The sequence below is a fragment of the Oculina patagonica genome, chromosome 14, assembly GCF_052425735.1.
Source record: "Oculina patagonica isolate OP01 chromosome 14, crgOcupat, whole genome shotgun sequence".
In the NCBI taxonomy this organism is placed as follows: Eukaryota; Metazoa; Cnidaria; class Anthozoa; order Scleractinia; family Oculinidae; genus Oculina; species Oculina patagonica.
In genome coordinates, this window is record NC_135771.1 from 11,663,701 (window position 1) to 11,683,676 (window position 19,976).

Below are 19,976 nucleotides of genomic sequence, written 5' to 3' on the forward strand. Positions count from 1 at the left end.
TTAGATCCTCTTTTCACTTGTAGTGAATTCTAGCATGGCTCTCTACTTAAGATCCTTGGCAATTTTTTTTATGCTTTTCCTTTAGCTGTAGCAATGTTTTGATCTGTGTTATTTGTTACACTTCACTGAACACAGTGAAAAATAATTGCTACTGCTTTGACAATGGCCTTCAACCAGTGTTTTCTGTTTTAATCATTTGCATTTTGCCAGCAGATTCATGGTTGCTGTGCTTAGATTCTTGTTAATGAAAGCTCACTGTCCAGTTTAAACATATCTTCCTTTCACAGTGCTAGTGTTTTCATTTCAATGTTATTCAGTGTGCTACAAGATTTACAGTAATGTTTGCTGAAAATGAACACTCAGAGGACCTTTAGTGACATATTTTGTAGAGGTTATGCCTATTGTCTGAAATTCAATACCAAAACATGAAAAGCATTTCATGTGAACGCTGTGTGAGTATTCTGAAAATGTTTTGGCAAAACTCTGCTTGCTGGGAAGAGAGATATCAATTTAATATATGCTTGCAGTAATTTTATTTTCGATTTGTACACCTTTCTACTCAGAGAATTTAAACCATTTGAAATTTGTATAGTGGTTGATGAAGACTGCATGTTACAAAGCCAGGATGATTTAATCTTGAAAGCATTTTATCTACAGTACAAGCAATAATTTACTGTAGATTTAATCTGACTATTTTTTTTATATTGCTCAGAAATGAACTGACAAGTCTATTGCATCATTCAGTACATGTATTGAGAAATGCTCGGACTTTCTATCATTACATCATGATCAAATTTACACTTTTGTTGAAAATTATTACACACATGCAATCTATGCTTATTATCAGAAAAAAAATAGGTAGATTTGTGTTTTATATTATGTTGTAAATTTTAGTCAAAACGTTCTTGATTCTGTTGCCCGGTTTGGTGATTTCTAGCCTCAGTATAAATTTAGATCTTATGTTTGACATCTGATGTAATGTTTTATAACCTTAACATCATTTTCACATCCTGTTTTAGAAACATTTGCATTTGACTATTGCATCTGACCATTGCATCAAGTTATATTTCCACATGATCGATGAGCTTTTGCTAATTTCTACCACCGTTGACAGCTTTACCTATGTTCATGTACAAACGTATATTAAGTTAGTCTAGACAACTCCACCTATTGTAAGGCATCAACAGTAAACTGTCAAGTTACTGTACACGTCTGTTAATTTTGCCTTTTACCTAAAAAAATCCAGCTAAAATTATTTTAATTATTATTGAAACCTTGGTATTTTGTAAAAGGTTAAGACCAGGAAAAAAATTGAACAGGAATGCAGAATGTGTTTATTTTTCGTCTTGTTAAACCCTGATTAGAACAGGATGCTATAGAAGTTATTTGTAACAAGATTTATAAAATTGCTGGAGATAAAAAATGTTACTACTAAGAAAATACTGCATACATCTATATGTTGTGGTTTTAATTTATCTTTGGTTTAAAATTTTTCAAACCAGTTTGTTTTTTATTTCTTTTCCTTTCAGATTATGATAATGAATATGAGACAATGAAAAATAAAAATTAAACTGGTTTGAAAAAAATTTTCCTAGCAAAGATTATTTAACAGGCAAAAGCTAGCTGTAATTTTTCATTTAAACATTAGTACAGGGTGTTTTTTTTGTGTTCAAGGCACTTCTTTGCAGTGAAATTATCTAAGGCTGTTTATATTAATTTTGTGTAAAAAATGCTAAACTTCCATGTGATTTAACTTGACAGTGTAGTTATAGAAAGGAGTTTCATGGATGTAAATTTCATCCTCAGCTAATTTAGTGCAAGTAAATTACCATGAACTTCTAGATGTATTTTGCTAATTATTTAGCACTTGAAAGATCATCACTTTTATGAACAGAACTTATGCAGTTGCAAAAAGAATGTGTGAAAAAAAATTCAGGCGTCCATGAGATAAACTTTGGGTGACGTCTTTCTTAGCAACGGCTTGATTGACACAGACTTGCACTATTTCCAGGGACCACTGTGCGATACCAGTGCAGCTTTCTTAGTAACTAAATTATCAAGCCAACTACAGTGTGTAGGAGCTCCCATTTGGCTTGATAGCTTGATGGAAATCAGAATTTCACTGTATTGTTATTTACTTAATATTAAATGATGTACATGACTGTGGACAACTACTGTCTGATAACAATAATAATGGTCATGATTTTATTTTGTGTGTGACAGCTTTCCAAGGAAGCGTGAGCGAACAAAGTATTCTTCCCAGGGTGAAGACTCAGTTGAGCGATCTGATGGAGACAGGCTCACCCTTCCAGTTCCCACACAGCGACGAGAGTCATTCCTTTACAAATCAGACAGCGAATTTGAGCTGGCATCCAAATGTGTTACGTCAAGGCATCATTCTTTCAGCGAAGGGTGAGTGAAATCAAATATTAGAAGCAGTGAAAAAATAACGTAAACAGCAGAGTGAAATGTACTCCTTTTGCACCAACTTAATAAACATGTTACAGCCAACTCTCGTTGAAGCGGACACACTCGGGGCATCATTTAATTTTGTTATAGATAGCGAGAGTCAGTAATGGGAAGTCATTGCCAGTCAAACCTTTTTCGCGGGGATCTAGATTTTGTCCATAAAAGCGAGTATCCGCAATAGCGGGGTGTCCACAAGGCAAGAGTTGACTGTAAACTGAAAATCAGTGCCGAAATTTTACACAGTCCTACTTACAGTATGATTTAATTTTAGAAGTTAATTCCAATAAGCAATGATTAATGCACTCCGCTATAAACAGTAGTAAACAATGTTAAATGTAAACACTGTTGTAAAGCCAACAGTCAAGACAACCAGATTTAGCCTATGAGCTTTTGGTGGGATGGGTTAAAACACTGGGTAGACTTTCCAGAATGCTTTACTCAGTCAAAAAGAGAAAACCGATAATTGGAGGATCTAGGGCTGAGCTGATTTTTTAACTGGAAGTCAACAAAGGTAAATAAACTGCCATAGCAAATTTTTAATAGGCTTACATTTCAAGCATTAGCCCTTCATTGCCCTTCATCCAATGAAAAGCTAATGCTCAAAATTTGCTACAGCAGTTTATTTACCTTGATCAACTTAAAGTTGATAATCAACAAAGTGTTTTACTTGCCTGCCGATACAGCACAACAGTTTCTATAGAAACTAATAACTTTGATCAGATAATTGAAGGGTTTGGTTGACAAATTAACATTCGTACTAACACATACAAATGTATGCCTCCATTCCTTAGAGCCGCCAGATTCAGCTCTTCCCAAGAAAACCTTACACTGTAGGGTGGCATTAATTTGTGTTGTGTTCTAACCTTTCTTGTTATAATCCACTTATTAACCAAATAAAGATACTAGTTATTGTCATTAATAATATTTGATGTAATACCGCTTATAATATTTGGTGTAAAGAGTCATCCCAAAGAAAAGTTAAAAACTGTCACCACAGTACTCAAACAATCATTTTGGTACATGCAAAAGCTTTGTTAGAAAGAAAATCCCTGTCCATTGCTGCTGGTAGTGTTAGTTCTCTAAATCTTATGAGTGTTTCCAAAGCATTTATTTTACAACTTCTCATGGATTCCTTTTGTCAATTTTTTTTTGTATATTTGTGTATGTTGAGGTGAGATTTTATTTGAATATATTCATCCAGTGATACTGATAAAAGCATTGCCCCATTGGCTTATCAAAGTGCAACATTACACATAAAAAGATTTGACAACACTGCCTATTGTAAAAAGTTATAATTATCTGTTAACAAGTACATTTGTCAGCTATTTTTTTATTTGCTTGATCGAATTTTAATGGGATACTGATGTGACATCAGAAGAAAAAAAATAAAATTGTCCTTTCTTCAACGCTTTTTTGTGGGAGGTGCAGTGGCCTAATGGTTAGTGCGTCGGACTCTGGATTGAGCGGTCCAGGTTCGAGCCCTGGCCGGAGCCACTGTGTTGTGTTCTTGGGCAAGATACTTTATTCTCATAGTACCTCTCTCCACCCACAATCTTTGACAAAAGTAGTTGACACATTGACTTCGCTCTGCGGTTTTTATGACAAATTTACCACTAGTTTATAAATTTCATGAATCTCTGCTAAAATACCCCCCTCCCCCATCCAATGTTGTAAAATGGTAGCAAAGGACTCTTAGAAACAAACTACAACATTGATTGGGGGGAGGGGGGTTGGAAAGGTGGGGCAAAAGGATGAAATTGGTCCATATAACAATAAAAAAGGGTGTAAATTGACAATGTGTCAACACTTTTGTCAATGATTGTCTGAGGTGGAAAACGGAATATATTTTAAGAACAGCGCGTAATGATTAATCGGTTATGACATAAATTTATTTCTACCATCTGTTGTTTTCAATTGTCCAATCGGCATTGATGCTGTATTAATTGGTTTCTAATTAGAGGTCATTAACGAATTTGACGATAACGCAATCAAAGGGTCAAAAATGGAATAAATTGAGGCAAAATGTTTACCGCTGCTGTAATTGATGAAGAAACTCCTGCATTTACCTGCTTATTTCTGATGTGAAAATGGTTGAAAAAGAAGGAAATTATGTTGAACTAATGACACGTTTCCTAGCCTTTGGCATATAGCATAGAGGTGTCTGAAGACATTAAACTGCGAGGAGGTCACGCACGCAAATCATCGTTCGAGACGAGCAAAGAAATATAAAACCCGTGTTTACTGCCCATTTCATTTCCAAATGCCATTTTATGGAATAATGAAAGAAATTTCACCGTTAGGCGAATAACTGTTATGTCAAAGTAACAATGCGCTTATGCAATGTAATATACCTTGTGACATATCCAACGCAGTTGGATGAAGCGTGACAAGTGCGCGTGACAGCTCCAATTGTTGTTACTTCATGTTTTATTGACGCTTGTTTTAAGCATTTCTTTAAACATGAAAAGCTAACTTAAGATACGAAAGTCTTCATTGTCTCTTTTTCTACTATAAACAGCCTTCAGCAAGCCCAAAAGGTGTCTACCTTTTGAAAATTCACGGTTAACCACAGTTAACCATCAGTAAACAAAGAACATTCCTAATCCTTTCTAGACTGATGGTTAACCGTGGTTAATCGTTCAAATTTACACATTTTCGTGAATTGTGTGGCCAAGAAACATTCTAGCGAGATAATTTTGACAAAAAGTCATTTACCTCTGGTTTTCTTAGGGAATTTCAGCGACAAATGGGAGTATTTTCTAGCCTCACGATATCGTAGATCTTGTTAAACATTAATCTCAACCGCCCGGGAATTTGGTTTCGCGCTAGAGAGAACGTGTATTGCTGGTTTTTCTTAAAATGAGCCGGCTGCTTTGTAACAATGAAACGAACATAGTTAACTGGAATATCACTGCGGAGGCCCCGCTTAACACTTTTAAACAAGAAAATAAATAATACGACCCTAGATAGTCACGCGCTAAGAACCATGCACGGGATCTGAACCCGTTTTGTCTTTATTTTCTCAACTGAAGACATTATTTTTAACTTCAAATAATCAAAACTACTCTAACGCCACACATTTAGCGTGCTTTCTAGAAATAATCCTGTTAGAGCTAAGATAGGTAACGGGTATTCTTTCTTTTCACTCAAATAGACCTCAGACAATCTTTGACAAAAGTAGTTGACACATTGACTTCGCTCTGCGGTTTTTATGACAAATTTACCACTAGTTTATAAATTTCATGAATCTCTGCTAAAATACCCCCCTCCCCCCATCCAATGTTGTAAAATGGTAGCAAAGGACTCTTAGAAACAAACTACAACATTGATTGGGGGGAGGGGGGTTGGAAAGGTGGGGCAAAAGGATGAAATTGGTCCATATAACAATAAAAAAGGGCGTAAATTGACAATGTGTCAACACTTTTGTCAATGATTGCAGGTGTAAAAATGGGTACTGGTGACATAATGCTGGGGGGGGGGGGCACCCTGTGATGGACTAGCATCCCATTCAGGGGGGAAATAGAAATACTCCTAGCTGCTTAATTCTACAGAAACCGGGATAAGCTCCGGCAGTATGGGCCACTTGGCTCGAGGCTTCCCTTATCTAAGGCTTTTTTGGCGAGCAAATAAAAAAATCTGTGAAATACACTTGAAGTAATATTAGCATGCTTGGAAGACAATGGCTTAAAAAAGTCCCTTTGTGTTCTGGTTTTAGAGGCAATTTCATCATGATAGATTTTGAAATAAAATATATGTAAAAAAATCATCTTTGTGTGTAGGCCCAAATATATATATTAACTAATATTTTTTGAATTGCAGAACTCGAGTAGAAGAGTTAGTTACTCCTTTTGCACAGGTTTGTATTTTCTTTTTCTTAATTTTTTTTTAAAATACATGTAGTAATCACTGGGAACATTAAATTATGTGGGGAAGGGTTGTTTTTGATAGTTTATTTTGTAAAATACTGCAAAACGAAGTGCACTACATGTACATGAAAATGCTCAATAGCTTTCGATTGAATTGTGCGATCTACTACCCAGAATTTTGTCAACAGACTTAAAGTCAAAATATTCCTGTGTAGCACAATAAAAAGTGCTGTGTACCACCTTTGAATCACACAACCTGTTAGGCAGAAATCCAGAAATAAAAAAAAACTGTGCATTTGTAAGTGTGTATATGGTGTTGCAGATCTCTATATTAATATATAGAGAGAAATTAAATTTCTCTTCGATTTTTGAGCTCTGACAATGCATCTGCTGTATCTGTTGCTTTTCCTCACACAAATATGTTTTATAAAAAAGTTATATTCTAATTATTACTCTATCTTATATCCTTTTGTTCCAGATTCTCTCCAGTTTGAGAAATGTTAGAAACAATTTTATGTCACTGACCAATGCTAAAAAAGAAAAGTAAGTTTTTATTGTAATCTAACTAATAGTTAAAAGTCACATGTATAGTAAGTTAGAAGTCTTTATTAAGAAAACAGTCACAACACACATGTGGCTTTACAATAAAAACAAACTAAATTAAGCTAAACTAGAAAAAGAAAACTTATTATATGTATTACAAAGATTTTAAGAAATAAATTAAAAAAGACATCTATTTACAAAAGCCTGTTTGAATCTTTCCGTTTTTACTTTAGAGAGTACAAAGTCATGGCCCCTTTCTCTAAGAGCTCTGTTACGTTTGGTTGGGAGCAAGTCATATAATACATGGCCAGTGTCACTTGTGATTCTGTTGAAAAGATCACTGTCCCTATTCTTTATAACATCAGATATCAAAATGATCTTATTTGTATAGCCAAAACGATAGGCTCGCCGAAAAAATCTGTACCCTGTATTAATAACTTAAGTTACAACAACTTTGTAATCTCAAAACTTGAATCACTTGACTGTAAACTAGAAGCACTTGACTCGAGACTAGATATTCAAGGTTTTGAGTTATAATGATTGGGGATCAACTAAAAGAAGAAATGTTTAAGTTTCAAGTAGGGGTCATGAATGGTCTATCGCAAAATTACGCTTCTGCTCGGAATGCTCGCAAAATTTTAGAGGGTGCTCGTTTGCTCATGCTCGCATATTTTTGCAAGTGCTCGCACGCTCGGTTTTTACGGAGGTAGCTTTTTGTAAAGTGCTCGTTGCTCACAAGGCTAACTTTTGTCAATGCTCGTGCTCGCAAAGAAAAACGCTCTTCTCCCCGCAAATGTCACAAAGACCATTCAATACCCCTTTCAAGTAACTGTCAACATGCATTTGACTGGCATTGTACATTTAATTTTTCTAGATATTAAAATTATACTTTATCTTGATTTTAGAAGAAGAGGATCTGTAGGATCGCACATTTTGCGAAACAACAATTTAGCGCAAGATGTGCTTAATGGCTCAGGAATGTCTTCAGGTAAGTTAATAACATAAAAATCTGTTTTGTTCAATCACTTGTAATGTGTAGAAAATATGAAGTAATGAAGGTGACGTCGAAGAAAGTCAAAGTGACCTAAAGGTAATTTTTGAGCAGCAAAAAAGTACCTTCCAACAATTTTAAGGGAGATTAAAGGTGATCTTGGTCCTCAATTTTCTGAAATCACTGTAAGTTCACAATGTAAAAATTATTATTTTATTGCTACTAGTATTGTAAGCACAGTACAGCATTTTTCATGCATTTTATTTAATAACAAAAAAAATCATTTTTTTTTCTCCTTTTCAAGGTTCTCTTCACTTGCCAAGAGATGATGGCTATCAAAAGGTAACTTCCTAGACATTAAAATTTATTTTGGGAATTACTGGTATCTATTTTAAACATTCAGTTGATATAATAAGATTCATACAGAATGGAAAAAAAAAAACAGCGATAAAAATCGATGACAATGGATGACAGTCGATAAAAAATTGATGATAATTGATGAAGATTGATCATGCTAAAAGTCACAAAATTTCCTGTCATCGATTGGTCATTGATTTTCAATATCAATCAATTAATTGGGATCGATTTTTATTGATTGATATTGATTATCGGTTTCATCAATTGGTTAGGCCAGGTAGTTCACATCCATCTACTGATCCACATCCACTTCCCATAAATGGACACCCCCAGCAGACGTGTACACTGACATGCACACTCTGCCTAAATATGAACACACAGTGATACGTGTACACTCCTTCCGTAGTAAAGGTCTTTCTGTTCATGTCCATATGTCATTGACTTTGTTTTCTGTTTGTTTTAGTTGGCTAACAATACCCTTGATGAGCTGGACTGGGTGTTGTATCAACTGGAAACATTACAGACACACACGTCCGTCAGTGAAATGGCATCCAATAAGTTTAAGAGATTATTAAATAGGGAACTTAAAGACTTTTCCGAAAGCAACCAGTCTGGAAACCAAGTGTCTGCCTGGGTATATAACACTTTTACAGGTAACGGCAGGACTTAATGTTTAGAAGTGTTCTTTAAAGTTGGGTTAATAATGTGAATTCTCCTTACTATCACCTTACAGTTCTTTTAATGTTAGTTCTGAGAATTCGGTGTTTTATCAAGACAGTATCTGACAGTTACTGTTAGTTTTCTTTTTGTCATCTTTTCGGGAGGCATAGTGGCCTACTGGTTAGGGCGCTGGATTACGGATCGTGCGGCCCGGGTTTGATCCCTGGCCGGGGTCATCTGTGTTGTGTTCTTGGGCAAGACACTTTACTCTCTCAGTGGCTCTTTCCACCTAGGTGTATAAATGGGTACCTGGCGAATTTACTGCTGGGGGGTAACCCTGCGATGGACTAGCATCTCATTCAGGAAGGGAGTAGAAATACTCCTAGTCGCTTCATGCCGCTGAAACCAAGTTAAGCTCTAGCCTGATGGGCCACTAGGCTTGAATTCAGACTTAACCTACCCTTACCTACCATCATACCATCATACACTTGTATCTGCTTGACAGGGTCCCTATTGATATTGCAAAGAAAATTAGACATTGACAGTTATTTATTTATTTTTTGCTGTAGACAAACAGCTAGAGGTTGATGCTGTCCCAGGTACAAACAAAAAAAGAGAAGGGATTCGTGCAAGATCGCGGTCCATGGTAAACGGTGTTCGAAAACTAACTAGACTACACAGCTTTAGTGGATCAGTACCAAGGTATGTACCAGTAATTACTGGATAAATTATTAAAACAATCATTTTCTGTTGGATAATCATCATTAAATAAGATTACCCCTTTCACTGTAACTGTCATTTCCTTTCATGCTTGGGAGGTGCTTGAAAGCCTGCGGGTACAAATGTACCTCATAACTCAAGGTTCCAATCACCTCTCATGCTCTTAGAAAGGAAAGGCCTTATTTTTTCCTGGCATAGATTGAAACTACCTCATGTGGCAGTTTTAGTCTTACTCAGAGTAATCATGTTTTGATCATGATTTCTCCAGTGCAAACTTGGGACTGTAAACACTTTTCAGAGCAAAGGTAACTGTATAAGTCTAACATTGTTTTTTTTTTTTCACCACAAAATAACTCAAAATCTGGTTAATTTTGAGGTATTGTGTGTTCTTCTGGCCCATTACTATTTGTACATGTAACTTTTCTAACTTTGCTATTGTTTTCTTGCTTGCTTGATTGATTGATTGTTACTTTATATTTTTTGCTGTGAGTATACTGTAACCTTATATTACTCTTTTTTCCTTTTTATAGATTTGGGGTTGAAGTATCTAATGAAGGTGAATTAGCAAAGGTGAGTTTTTCTTTGCCCTGAAAAATTTAATGTCATGGAAGTCAGTCGTGGAATGTTATGGAATTTCATTTTTAAAAAACCTGGGTCTGCAGAGCACACTGGAAAGCACATGGAAAGCAAGAAAAGGCAGTAATGTTTACAAAGCAAACTACGCATTTCATGTCAAATAGCTTTAGTATTCAAAACTTGTGTTTATAAAGTGAGTGTTGTTTAATAATTATGGTAGTCCGAATTTTTCAATTTCCAGGACACAGCTTTTTATTATGTCCTTGGAGACTAACACTAAATTTTGAATTCCAAGAAGTGTACAAACCCTTTGTTTGCAGTAGATAAATTTACAGCCATCAAATTCTGATTTAGATGTACTTGTTTTCTCCAGGTTTTAGAAGAAATCAACAAATGGACATTTGACGTGTTCAAATTACATGATCTGACACAAGGGCATCCCTTGCTTGCTGTAACATACACAATCCTGCAGGTAATGATATTCGTAAACGAATCGTTAGTTTTCTTACGATTTGAATTCGCATAGGTGAAAGATAAGGACACAGTGACTGGTCAACACTGTGGTCAGTTGTATTAGGGGTGCCAGAGGGGGGCGCGAGCCCGCGGAGCCTGGAGCCGCCGAGCGCAGAGCCCAACATAGCGGGAGCGGCGGCCAGAGCCAGCGATATTAGGGGAATGAAGCCCTGGAGCCTGACATTTTTGGGTCCAGAGCCCTAGAGGCCTACAACCCTTTATGGCCATGTTTATTATGGAAGTCCCTAAGAAACTTGAGAAATTCTTTTTGGAGCCTACTGAGTGAGTGCTTAGTTCTCAAAACTGAACAACAGCGAATCAGAGACACCACAGGATCTTTGTAGAGTTACGTCATCGGTAAGGAATTTTATGGCGGGAATCTCCAAGGCGTCTCTTGAAGAGAGATGCCAGTTTACTTCTAAGGTTATCTTTTAGTTGTCACACAATCTGTTCTTGCGAGGAGAGATTGCATAAGAAGCCCAGTTTCAAATCATTATTGATTAAGATCCTGAAAGCAGCTTAGCAAAATTAAGCTGTATTGTCCTTAGACACTGTTTAGTAGATTAAATAAATACTTATCGTACACAACTAAAAATCTTCGTTTCACCTTCGATTTGTTGCAGGCCAGAGATTTATTAAAAATATTCAAGATAAAACCCACTACGTTTATAAACTATATGACATCAGTCGAGGTAAGAAAAGTTACCTAGAGGTATAGGTTGACTTGGCGTGACAAAACTGCCTTAGAATTGATTTAGCGTGTAATTGAAGTGGATTAAAACAGGGGATCTAATCAGACGATTTCACGTATGCGACATAAGCAGAAGTGAGATATATAGACAGAAAATTAAGTTTTGTAATTTTATCCTCAGCAGCGATCGAAAATGTCTAGACTGAACGCAAATTGTTCTTAGGTAGATTTATACATAATGTATAAACATAAATGGTTTGCCGTGGAGAATTTAATAATTAAGGTGGGTAAAAGGTAAAAAGTAAGTTTTTTTTTTTTTTTTTTTGTGGGGCGGAATAAATAAATAAAACAATAAATAAATAAACATAAATGGTTAAAAATCCCAACTGCCAGGTGGCAGACCGGATTTAATAATTACGAGGATTTGAACTCGGGACGACCGAGAACAAACCAGATAGTGTCAGAACGGGACTTAACCCGGGACCTCCAGATTTCAGTCCGGCGCTCTAACCACTCGCCCCCCAATGGGATCCATTGGTGTTGCAGGGTTAATAACGCTTGGTTCTTTTCTTTGATTTTACAGAATCACTATTTAAAAGATGTCCCTTTCCACAACTGCACGCACGCCGCAGACGTGACGCAAACGTCTCACACGCTCCTTTCAGTGCAAGCTTTTGAAGTAAGTGTACATCTTGTGTAGTGTAGTGACTTCGTGAAGCTCGCAAACGTGCCTACATGTTGGGAAAGCGTGCTCTCTTGTTTTTAGTTTATGCCTTTTTCTATGACATACCGTATTTATTCGATTAAGAGTGGGCGCTTATTCGAGGTGGGCGCTTTTTCGAGGCTGGGCGCTTTTTAATTTTTTACCTTTTTTCCCAAGTGTTTATTTTTTTTTAAAAAAAAAAAATAAAAAATAAAAAAATTTTTTTTTAAAATTTTTTTTAAAATAAAAAAAAAATTTTTTTTTTGGGGGATTTTTTTTATTATTATATTTTTATTTTTATTTTTTTTTTTAATAATATTATAATTTTTCTTTTTTTTTTTTCGGGGGGGGGGTGTTTTTTGGGGGGTTTTTTTTTTTTTTTTTTTTCTGGGGGGGGGTTTTGGGGGGGGGTCTTTTGGGGGGTGGGCCCATAAAAAAAAAAAAATTACCTTTTGTTAATCGAATTCGAGGTCCCTATTAATATGGACAGAGAGTTTTTTAGTCGATTTATGGCCCAAGCGCGAAGCGCGCGCGCGTTAAGAAAACGGGGATCCACTTTTTAAATGTGGACCTAGAAAGCAAAGTTAATAAAACGGCTATAATATTTCTTGCTCGGAGAAAAGAAAAGCCCGTTACATCGCAAAGAATGGCGAGTGAAATGAAATGACGCTGCTACTCAACTAATCGAATGCCTGAAACAGGCCTCATGTCAAAAGTAACTGGGACACTTGATAAAGCGATCTTTTAATTATACAAAATATCTTTTTTGGTATAATTCTCTTTACAAAAAATAATTGTTTTCAATGCTTGTCGTTCATCTTTTGACCCCCCCCCCCCCCCCCTCCCCTTCCCCCCCAAGCAATGTTGACTAACATTTATGCCCTGATCTTGGTGTGTGGGATGGCCATTTCTCAAGACTGCTTGGGTGGAAGAGGGTCTAGCAGTCAATTTCCCAAGAATTGTGCTAAGTGTCCCAACACTTCCAACCCGCATTGTAGGAAAAGAAAACATTTTAAGGCAAGCGCAAGGGAAGACAACAGATCGCATCCTTTGGAATATACTTTAACGAACATGACAACAAGCTCGAGCGAGTATCAGTGATGGCGCTTTTAGCGAATAGTCAATGATAGCACTGCTTATCTAATTCACAACCACCGCTGACTATTTTCCGTTTATCTTCAGTCTGTCTTTACTGATCTTGAAGTCCTCGCCGCCATCTTGGCTAGTGCTGTACACGATGTCGATCATCCGGGAGTCAACAATCACTTCTTAGTAGCAACAAGTAAGCAACTCGTAAAATTCCTAGCCTCCTACACTGACGTTCTTTTGACTCGTCACGCAGATTGCGTGACGATCCTTCTTCGCAGACGAGATTGCGTGACAGGCCAAAAGATCGCCTGCGTAGGATCAGGAGGCTATAAATTCCGAAAATAAACCCTCCAGGGGTTTATGTTTGTTTAGGGACGGACCATTATTTTCTTTACTAGCCTCCTAGACTGACGTTTTTTGGCTCGTCACGCAATCTGCGTGACGAGCCAAAAGATCGTCTGCGTACGTAGGAGGCTTAAAAATTCCGAAAATAAACCCTGGGTTCATATTTGCTTAAAGGAGCGATGTCTCGATATTTTCAGTCTTTTTTGTAATTACTTTCAAATTGAAGGAATCCTTAAAATAATAGTTTTCTAACATAGAGGAGCAACCAAGCAGTAATAAAAAGGCGAAAATAAACAAGGATGGTTTTGACTGACGAAGATTAAGACGGATTAAGGTAAAAGCTGTTAAAATTGATACTAAATTTGCCGTTTTTTCAAGATCTGTTCCGGACATAGCTCTTACGAACGACAAACTTGCACGCCTACCACCCTGAAAAGCTAAACAAACAAGTGCAATCACTGGACCTCACCTTGTTCCCAATGGGAACAGGTATTACATAACTGGTGTTATCTGAATCTATAAGAACGATGAGCGTATGCAGATTTGTTCACTCTGATGATGATCGAACAGATCGGAAAACGTTTAGCATCAATTTTAACAGCTTTCACCCTTAAGTTTTTTTATTTTTAACCTTTTATCGGCGAAATGTATATAAACAAGGATGGATTTTGACTGACGAAGATTAAGACGGATTACGAACGAACAAACTTGAACAAATTTGCCATTTTTTTCAAGATGTGTTGTCCGTGACATAGCTCAAGATGGCGGCGTTCGTTGTGGTTTGGGAATGGGTGGGTTTTTTTTTTTTTTTTATCTCCGTTTAACGGCCCTTTCAGGTGGGCTTATTTTCTGGAAGGGCGTATATACGGTTTTTTTTTTTGGGGGGGGGGGAGGGGAGGGGAGAAGAGGCTATTTTGGGATGGAAGCTTGCGTTTTAAAAACGTTTGGGTTTATATTTGAAAGGGATACAGCGTCTGGAATTTTTTTTGGTGCATTCAAGAATATCACATGGTAAAACTCTCTAAACAAAAAGATATGGTTAGGTACTTAAAACAAGTCCTACAGTCCTACTTTTATCAGTGAACTGTTAGCTTACTAAAGAGGGGTCTTGTTAGGGAGGGGGGCTTAAAGGGACCGTGTAACGGTTATTAGCCAAACTTAGGCACAGGAAATGCCCATCGAATTCGTTTAAATATAACCCCTCAAAACAGTGAAGGAATATTTAAATTACACACTCAATGCAAAAGAAGGTACGGATGGCCAAAAGTGTCGAAGATTGAAACGGATTGCGATGTGGGTTTTTGAAATATGGTCCGGCGGAACAGTTTTCAAAGGTTATCTTGTCTGCTTGTAACTTTAAATTATAACACCCGTGAGGCACATTTGGCTGCAATGAAGCTTTAGTTTTGTCATTTAGAATCATAGAATTTATTTATTTGTATACATTTTGTTTCATAGCGAATATGTGGCAAAAATTAATAACAAAAAAAAAAAAAAACTTAGCCGTGACACAGCCCCTTTAATAAATGTATATGATTTACGGAATCTGATTTTTCTTTGTTAACAGATTCTGAAATGGCGCTGATGTATAATGATGAATCCGTTCTTGAAAACCATCACTTGGCCGTAGCGTTTCAGCTTTTACAGCACGAAGATTGTGACATTCTTGAAAATCTCACGAGAAAAGAAAGGCAGACAGTGCGGAGAACAATTATTGAAATGGTAAGTTAGGGCGTTGCGAGGTCGTAACTGAGTTATGTAGCACCTGGAATGCGCGTTACGTTATTGCGTTACGTTATTATTGCGTTACAACTTACATTTTTCGTATGTCCACTGATTAAAACATCGTTTCTCCTTTTTATTTGTCTTACATTTACTTTTATGTCAGTTGTGAGAATTTGGTGATACTGTTACATCAAGACAATACCTCCATGTTGATGGTAGACTGTTTACAGCCCTATATTTTACGCATTTTTTCGATCGATGAGCTCGAGGAAAGAACGGCGACAGAACTGGACGCCAGCTTTTAACGGGAGGCGCGAAGGGGGCTGGGGGCGGAGAGTGAAAAAAAAAAAAAATGCTAAGTTGATTGTTTCCTTAGATCTCTTCACCTGCCTCCCTGACTTGATTTTGATCTTTCGTCCTTTTTTTCTTGTCAGGTTCTCGCTACTGATAATGCTAAACACATGAGTCTACTGGCTTCGCTCAAGACCATGGTAGAAAGCAAGAAAGTAGCGGGGAGCGGAGTATTGTGTTTAGATAATGGTACAGATAGAATGCAGGTGAGTAATGCTCTTCTATTTAAGTTAACAAGGTAATGGTTTGGAATTTCTCGTCTTTAGCATTCTATTGCAGCAACACCAATTATGTTAAGGAAAAACTTTTAGCTGCGGCGTCAAAATTCGTTGCCATGACTACCTCAACAGCGGTCAAAGACCCTATTTTTCACCTTTTAAGGCTAGTAACGTGGAACTACTTAGTAAAGTTTTTGTTTTTGAAATATAATTTTGTCTTGAAACTTTTTTGCAATTTGTTAAAAAAAAACTGCAGACAGCATACCGAGTTACATCAATTTTTTGTAAACCTAAAATTAAGGTGGCTCAGAACCCTACAGAATATTTTGTAGAAATTTGTTAATTTATGTTGTGTTTCATTCATTTGTCCATTAGGTTCTCAAGTGTCTGGTGCACTGTGCTGATCTTAGTAATCCTGCCAAGCCTCTTCCTATGTACAGAAAATGGGTCGACAGACTAATGGAGGAGTTCTTTAGACAGGTGGGTCTGATAAAGGAGGCTACAAAACTGTTATCTGATTATGAACTCATCATGTTCAACTATGAACCATTATCTTTATCACTAATAGAGGCGTAGTGACTGAATTGAAATAAAAATAGTTAGTCACTATTCTATTGGAAAGCCTGTAAAGGGCTACTTTAGGATGTTTTATTTGCTGAAATCAGAGGGGAAGGCTTTCCCCTTCTCCTTTGACTCCTTCTTACTTTCAACTTCCCTCATTCATACCTTTTCCTTTTCACCCCTGCGCTCTGTCATGCCTTGACCATCCCTTTTCGCCCTTTACCCTTCTGGCCTTTCCCCTTTGGTATTGCATCACTGAAAGTCAGTTCAGTGCTGAGCTGTTCCGTTAACATTTAAGTGTGGCAAGCATTAACTCAATCTGTTTGAATGAAGACTTTACTCACAAAAGAGATTAAACTTGTGAACTGTCTTGTTATGAACAATCAGGGTGACAGAGAACGAGACATCGAGGGGATGGAAATCAGCCCGATGATGGATAGACATAACGCCTCTATAGAAAAATCACAGGTATGTTTACTATTTGAATACGCTATGGACAATTTAGACAATAATACTTTATGAGACTAGCTCATGTTAACCATTGAAGTTGACTCGATTTGGGATATACTTGGTTAATTTCACTTATCTACAATACTGTTGTTTTTTTGTTGAGGTTGCATAAATACAATGTAAGCTGTTTATTTTGTGTCTCTTTCATGCTTCATTAAAGTGAAAAATCCATTTTGTGTATTGCACAGAACAACAAAAGTAAACAAACGAACAAACAAGTAAACAACATCAAAACCCACGAATAAAAATATTAATAATGATTTTATGGGTAAAGAAAAAAGGGGTGCCCCTGGCGGGGATTGTAAAGAAAAAATTAATTTTTTGAAGGTGAGGGAAAAGTGAGGATTTTTTTTTTTTTATTAAAAAAAAATAAAAAAAAAAAAAAAAAAAAAAAAAAAAATATAATTTTTTTCTTTTTTTTTTTTAAAAAAAAAAAAAAAAAAAAAAATAAAAAAAAATTATACAAAAGGGGGGGGGGGGGGCCACAACTTTGTGACGTTTTATGTGATTTTGTCAGGGGAATTTGATTTTTTAGAGGGAGAAGTCAGGGAACTTTGAAAACTGATGTCTGTGGCAACCATGCCAAAGCTTTGAATGTTTTATCAACCATAAGTCGACTGTTAGGCCTTCGCCCATCAATTTCCAGGCGATAAAACGTGATTCTTTCCTCCCCTCCCTTGCCAGGTTGTGTTTATCGACTTCGTTATCCAGCCGCTCTGGGAGACCTGGGGCGACTTGGTGCATCCCGACGCGACTGAGATCTTAGAGCGAATCGAGGACAACAGATACTGGTACAATGCGCAAGTCCCGAAACACGAACAGGAGAGGAAGCCTGGGGAACACAGCTCATCTGGCAGAGAGAAGCGCGTCAGTTGGCAGGGTACAAGAAAAGAAGCTATTGATCAGTCCGAACCTGAAACGTCAGGTGAGTGAGTGTGTGATCGGTGTGGAGTTTCTCCTAACAGGATAAGTGAAAAAAGGAGTGCGTTTAATGAGAATACAGGAGCTGATGCAGTTTCCCGCGATTGCTTGTGACTGATTCCTACGGAGACCTTCACTTCCATTTACCTAGAGGGGGGGGGTCTTAAGCTATGCATGTTTTTAGAAACAGTGACTCAAAAGAGAAAAAGAACAGATCTTTTAACTGCTAAAAACCAAGAAATCTTCAGTTCAAGTGCAAAAGCATGTAGCCGGCGTCAAGCGCGGGAAAACATGTCACAGGCGGAAAGCGCGGGGAACGTGTGATAAGCCCACAAGGGCGGGAAAATATGTAGTAGGTGGCAAGCGCGGGACAATATGCAACTGGCGGCGGCAAACGCGGGAAAACAGGTAACCGGTGGCAAGCGCGGGAAAACAGGTAACCGGTGGCAAGCGCGGGAAAACTTGCATAAGGCAAACCACGTTCGGTTTTCGTTCATCCCTTGATTGGCTCAGAAGGAATCTATCTCTGCCATGATTGGTTGTGACATTTTGCACGGTGTTTAATAAGCCAATTAGCGATTGATTCTAAATTCTCCTTCTTACTTATTTCAGTTGCCTACTAACGGAGATACGTTTGCTCTCTCGCATACAGATGATGAAATGGAGAAAAGATTGCAGAGACTGAGAGAAGTAGCGGCCATCAAGTCTGGCGATTTTGCAAAATACGCAAGTAGTAGTCGTAGCTGTGAAGCAGACGACGAGTTTGACGACGAAGAAGAAAAAGGCGGGGATGAAGAAACAGACCAGGCAGAACAAGATGAAGAGGACGAAGACGAAAACGAGGACGAACAAGAAGCTAACAAGGACTAGAATCATCTAAAACGAGAGAAACTACAGGCAGAATTTCCATCTGGAGTGATTTAGCGGGGAATTCACACAGATTTTCATTGTAAAATTTGTATCAAGGAGGTCGAAACCCACTAATTGCTTATCGGAAGACCAAGGCAAAAAATGACAATAGTAATTGGAATGGAGGACTCCAAGTTTACGTCGGAGACATCGAGGGCGCGTAACAATGGACTAAATTAAGCGCGCATTGTTGCTCGTGGTAAACTGGAAGTTTTACACCGCTAGGACGATTTTATGTTTCACTCTCCGTGCGAAGAAAAAGGATTGTTTACTGCAAACGAGAGTTTTACCAATAGTTTTAACAAGAAGTTTCCTTATGGTACATGCAAGCAACGGTAAAAGGATGTTTTTAAATTGCCTCTTGATTTCTGCCCTGTAGCTTGTTTTTGGCTTCACTTGCGATACAAGACTTCAATCGACTAGAAAAGGATGAACTTATCTACTGAGAGTAAGGGAGTTTGGTGGCTGCTGTTTTGGATGTTGGTGGACAGAATGGGCCTAAACGAGACTCGCCTTTCGCTTTTTCATTCATTTGATAAGAGAAACAATTTCTGCCCAACTCTCAAGAACGTGTCTTGGAATATGTGAAGTACTTGTTTAAGTCTCAAGACAGTGTTAAAACAATTTTAGCCCAGTTTCTGGTCCTCGCCAGCCTGAAAACCGTCGGCTCAAATTTTAACTTAAATATTGTATTTATTTTACTTGTACAGAGAAAAACAAATGTTAATATCGGTTTTGTATTTATCCGTATCACGGACCTTCAACAGGACTATAAGCCCCAGGGAAATAAATCACGGGGTGAGACCGATCTAAAATTGTATTATAATGCTGTACAAATTGTGAATAGGTATTCTGCGCCAAATTGCAAGCCCGAAAACAAAAAATCCCGAAAGATTATTATCATTATTGTTATTATCATTAAGTGTACAATGTGTTATGAACGTCGATTACATTAATTATGGTGAAAATTTATCGGAGAAATTAAATAGAATCACGCAATGCCAGTCTCAGTTCATAATAAAAAAAATACATCGATATTGTGCGCTTTGTCTTCTTTGGTTTTAGCAAGTCTCTTATTTTGCAGACGTTCTGTTGGCTTGTCACGCAATCTTTCCTCCCCAAGGAACGTTTGGAAAGAAAGATTGCGTGACGAGCCAAAAGAACGTGTGCGTAAGAGGCTAGGATTTAGCGTGATTTTGAGAAGTCACGTTCGCAGTCGTTGTGTGGGTGTCACGCAACGCTTCCTCTCTCGTTTCTT

At 37.4% G+C, this 19,976-nt stretch overlaps 1 protein-coding gene across 5 annotated transcripts in view; it reads left to right on the forward strand.

Annotated features, from left to right (window-relative positions):
- Positions 1 to 19,755, forward strand: part of LOC144637499 (3',5'-cyclic-AMP phosphodiesterase 4C-like) — a 52,043-nt gene extending 32,288 nt beyond the window's left edge. For 4 of the 5 annotated variants that reach the window (XM_078496563.1, XM_078496562.1, XM_078496561.1 and 1 more), the window contains 18 exons: positions 2,224 to 2,412; positions 6,289 to 6,325; positions 6,814 to 6,878; positions 7,784 to 7,866; positions 8,174 to 8,211; positions 8,690 to 8,879; positions 9,456 to 9,588; positions 10,137 to 10,176; positions 10,556 to 10,654; positions 11,319 to 11,387; positions 11,970 to 12,065; positions 13,272 to 13,371; positions 15,091 to 15,245; positions 15,683 to 15,805; positions 16,193 to 16,297; positions 16,766 to 16,846; positions 17,573 to 17,813; positions 18,462 to 19,755. In XM_078496563.1, the coding sequence (XP_078352689.1) occupies positions 2,224 to 2,412; positions 6,289 to 6,325; positions 6,814 to 6,878; positions 7,784 to 7,866; positions 8,174 to 8,211; positions 8,690 to 8,879; positions 9,456 to 9,588; positions 10,137 to 10,176; positions 10,556 to 10,654; positions 11,319 to 11,387; positions 11,970 to 12,065; positions 13,272 to 13,371; positions 15,091 to 15,245; positions 15,683 to 15,805; positions 16,193 to 16,297; positions 16,766 to 16,846; positions 17,573 to 17,813; positions 18,462 to 18,679 (2,062 nt within the window). In that variant the 3' untranslated portion in view covers positions 18,680 to 19,755. The remainder of the gene's footprint in view (positions 1 to 2,223; positions 2,413 to 6,288; positions 6,326 to 6,813; positions 6,879 to 7,783; positions 7,867 to 8,173; positions 8,212 to 8,689; positions 8,880 to 9,455; positions 9,589 to 10,136; positions 10,177 to 10,555; positions 10,655 to 11,318; positions 11,388 to 11,969; positions 12,066 to 13,271; positions 13,372 to 15,090; positions 15,246 to 15,682; positions 15,806 to 16,192; positions 16,298 to 16,765; positions 16,847 to 17,572; positions 17,814 to 18,461) is intronic. The other variant, XM_078496564.1, reaches the window with a different exon arrangement.
- Positions 19,756 to 19,976: the final 221 nt, after the last annotated feature.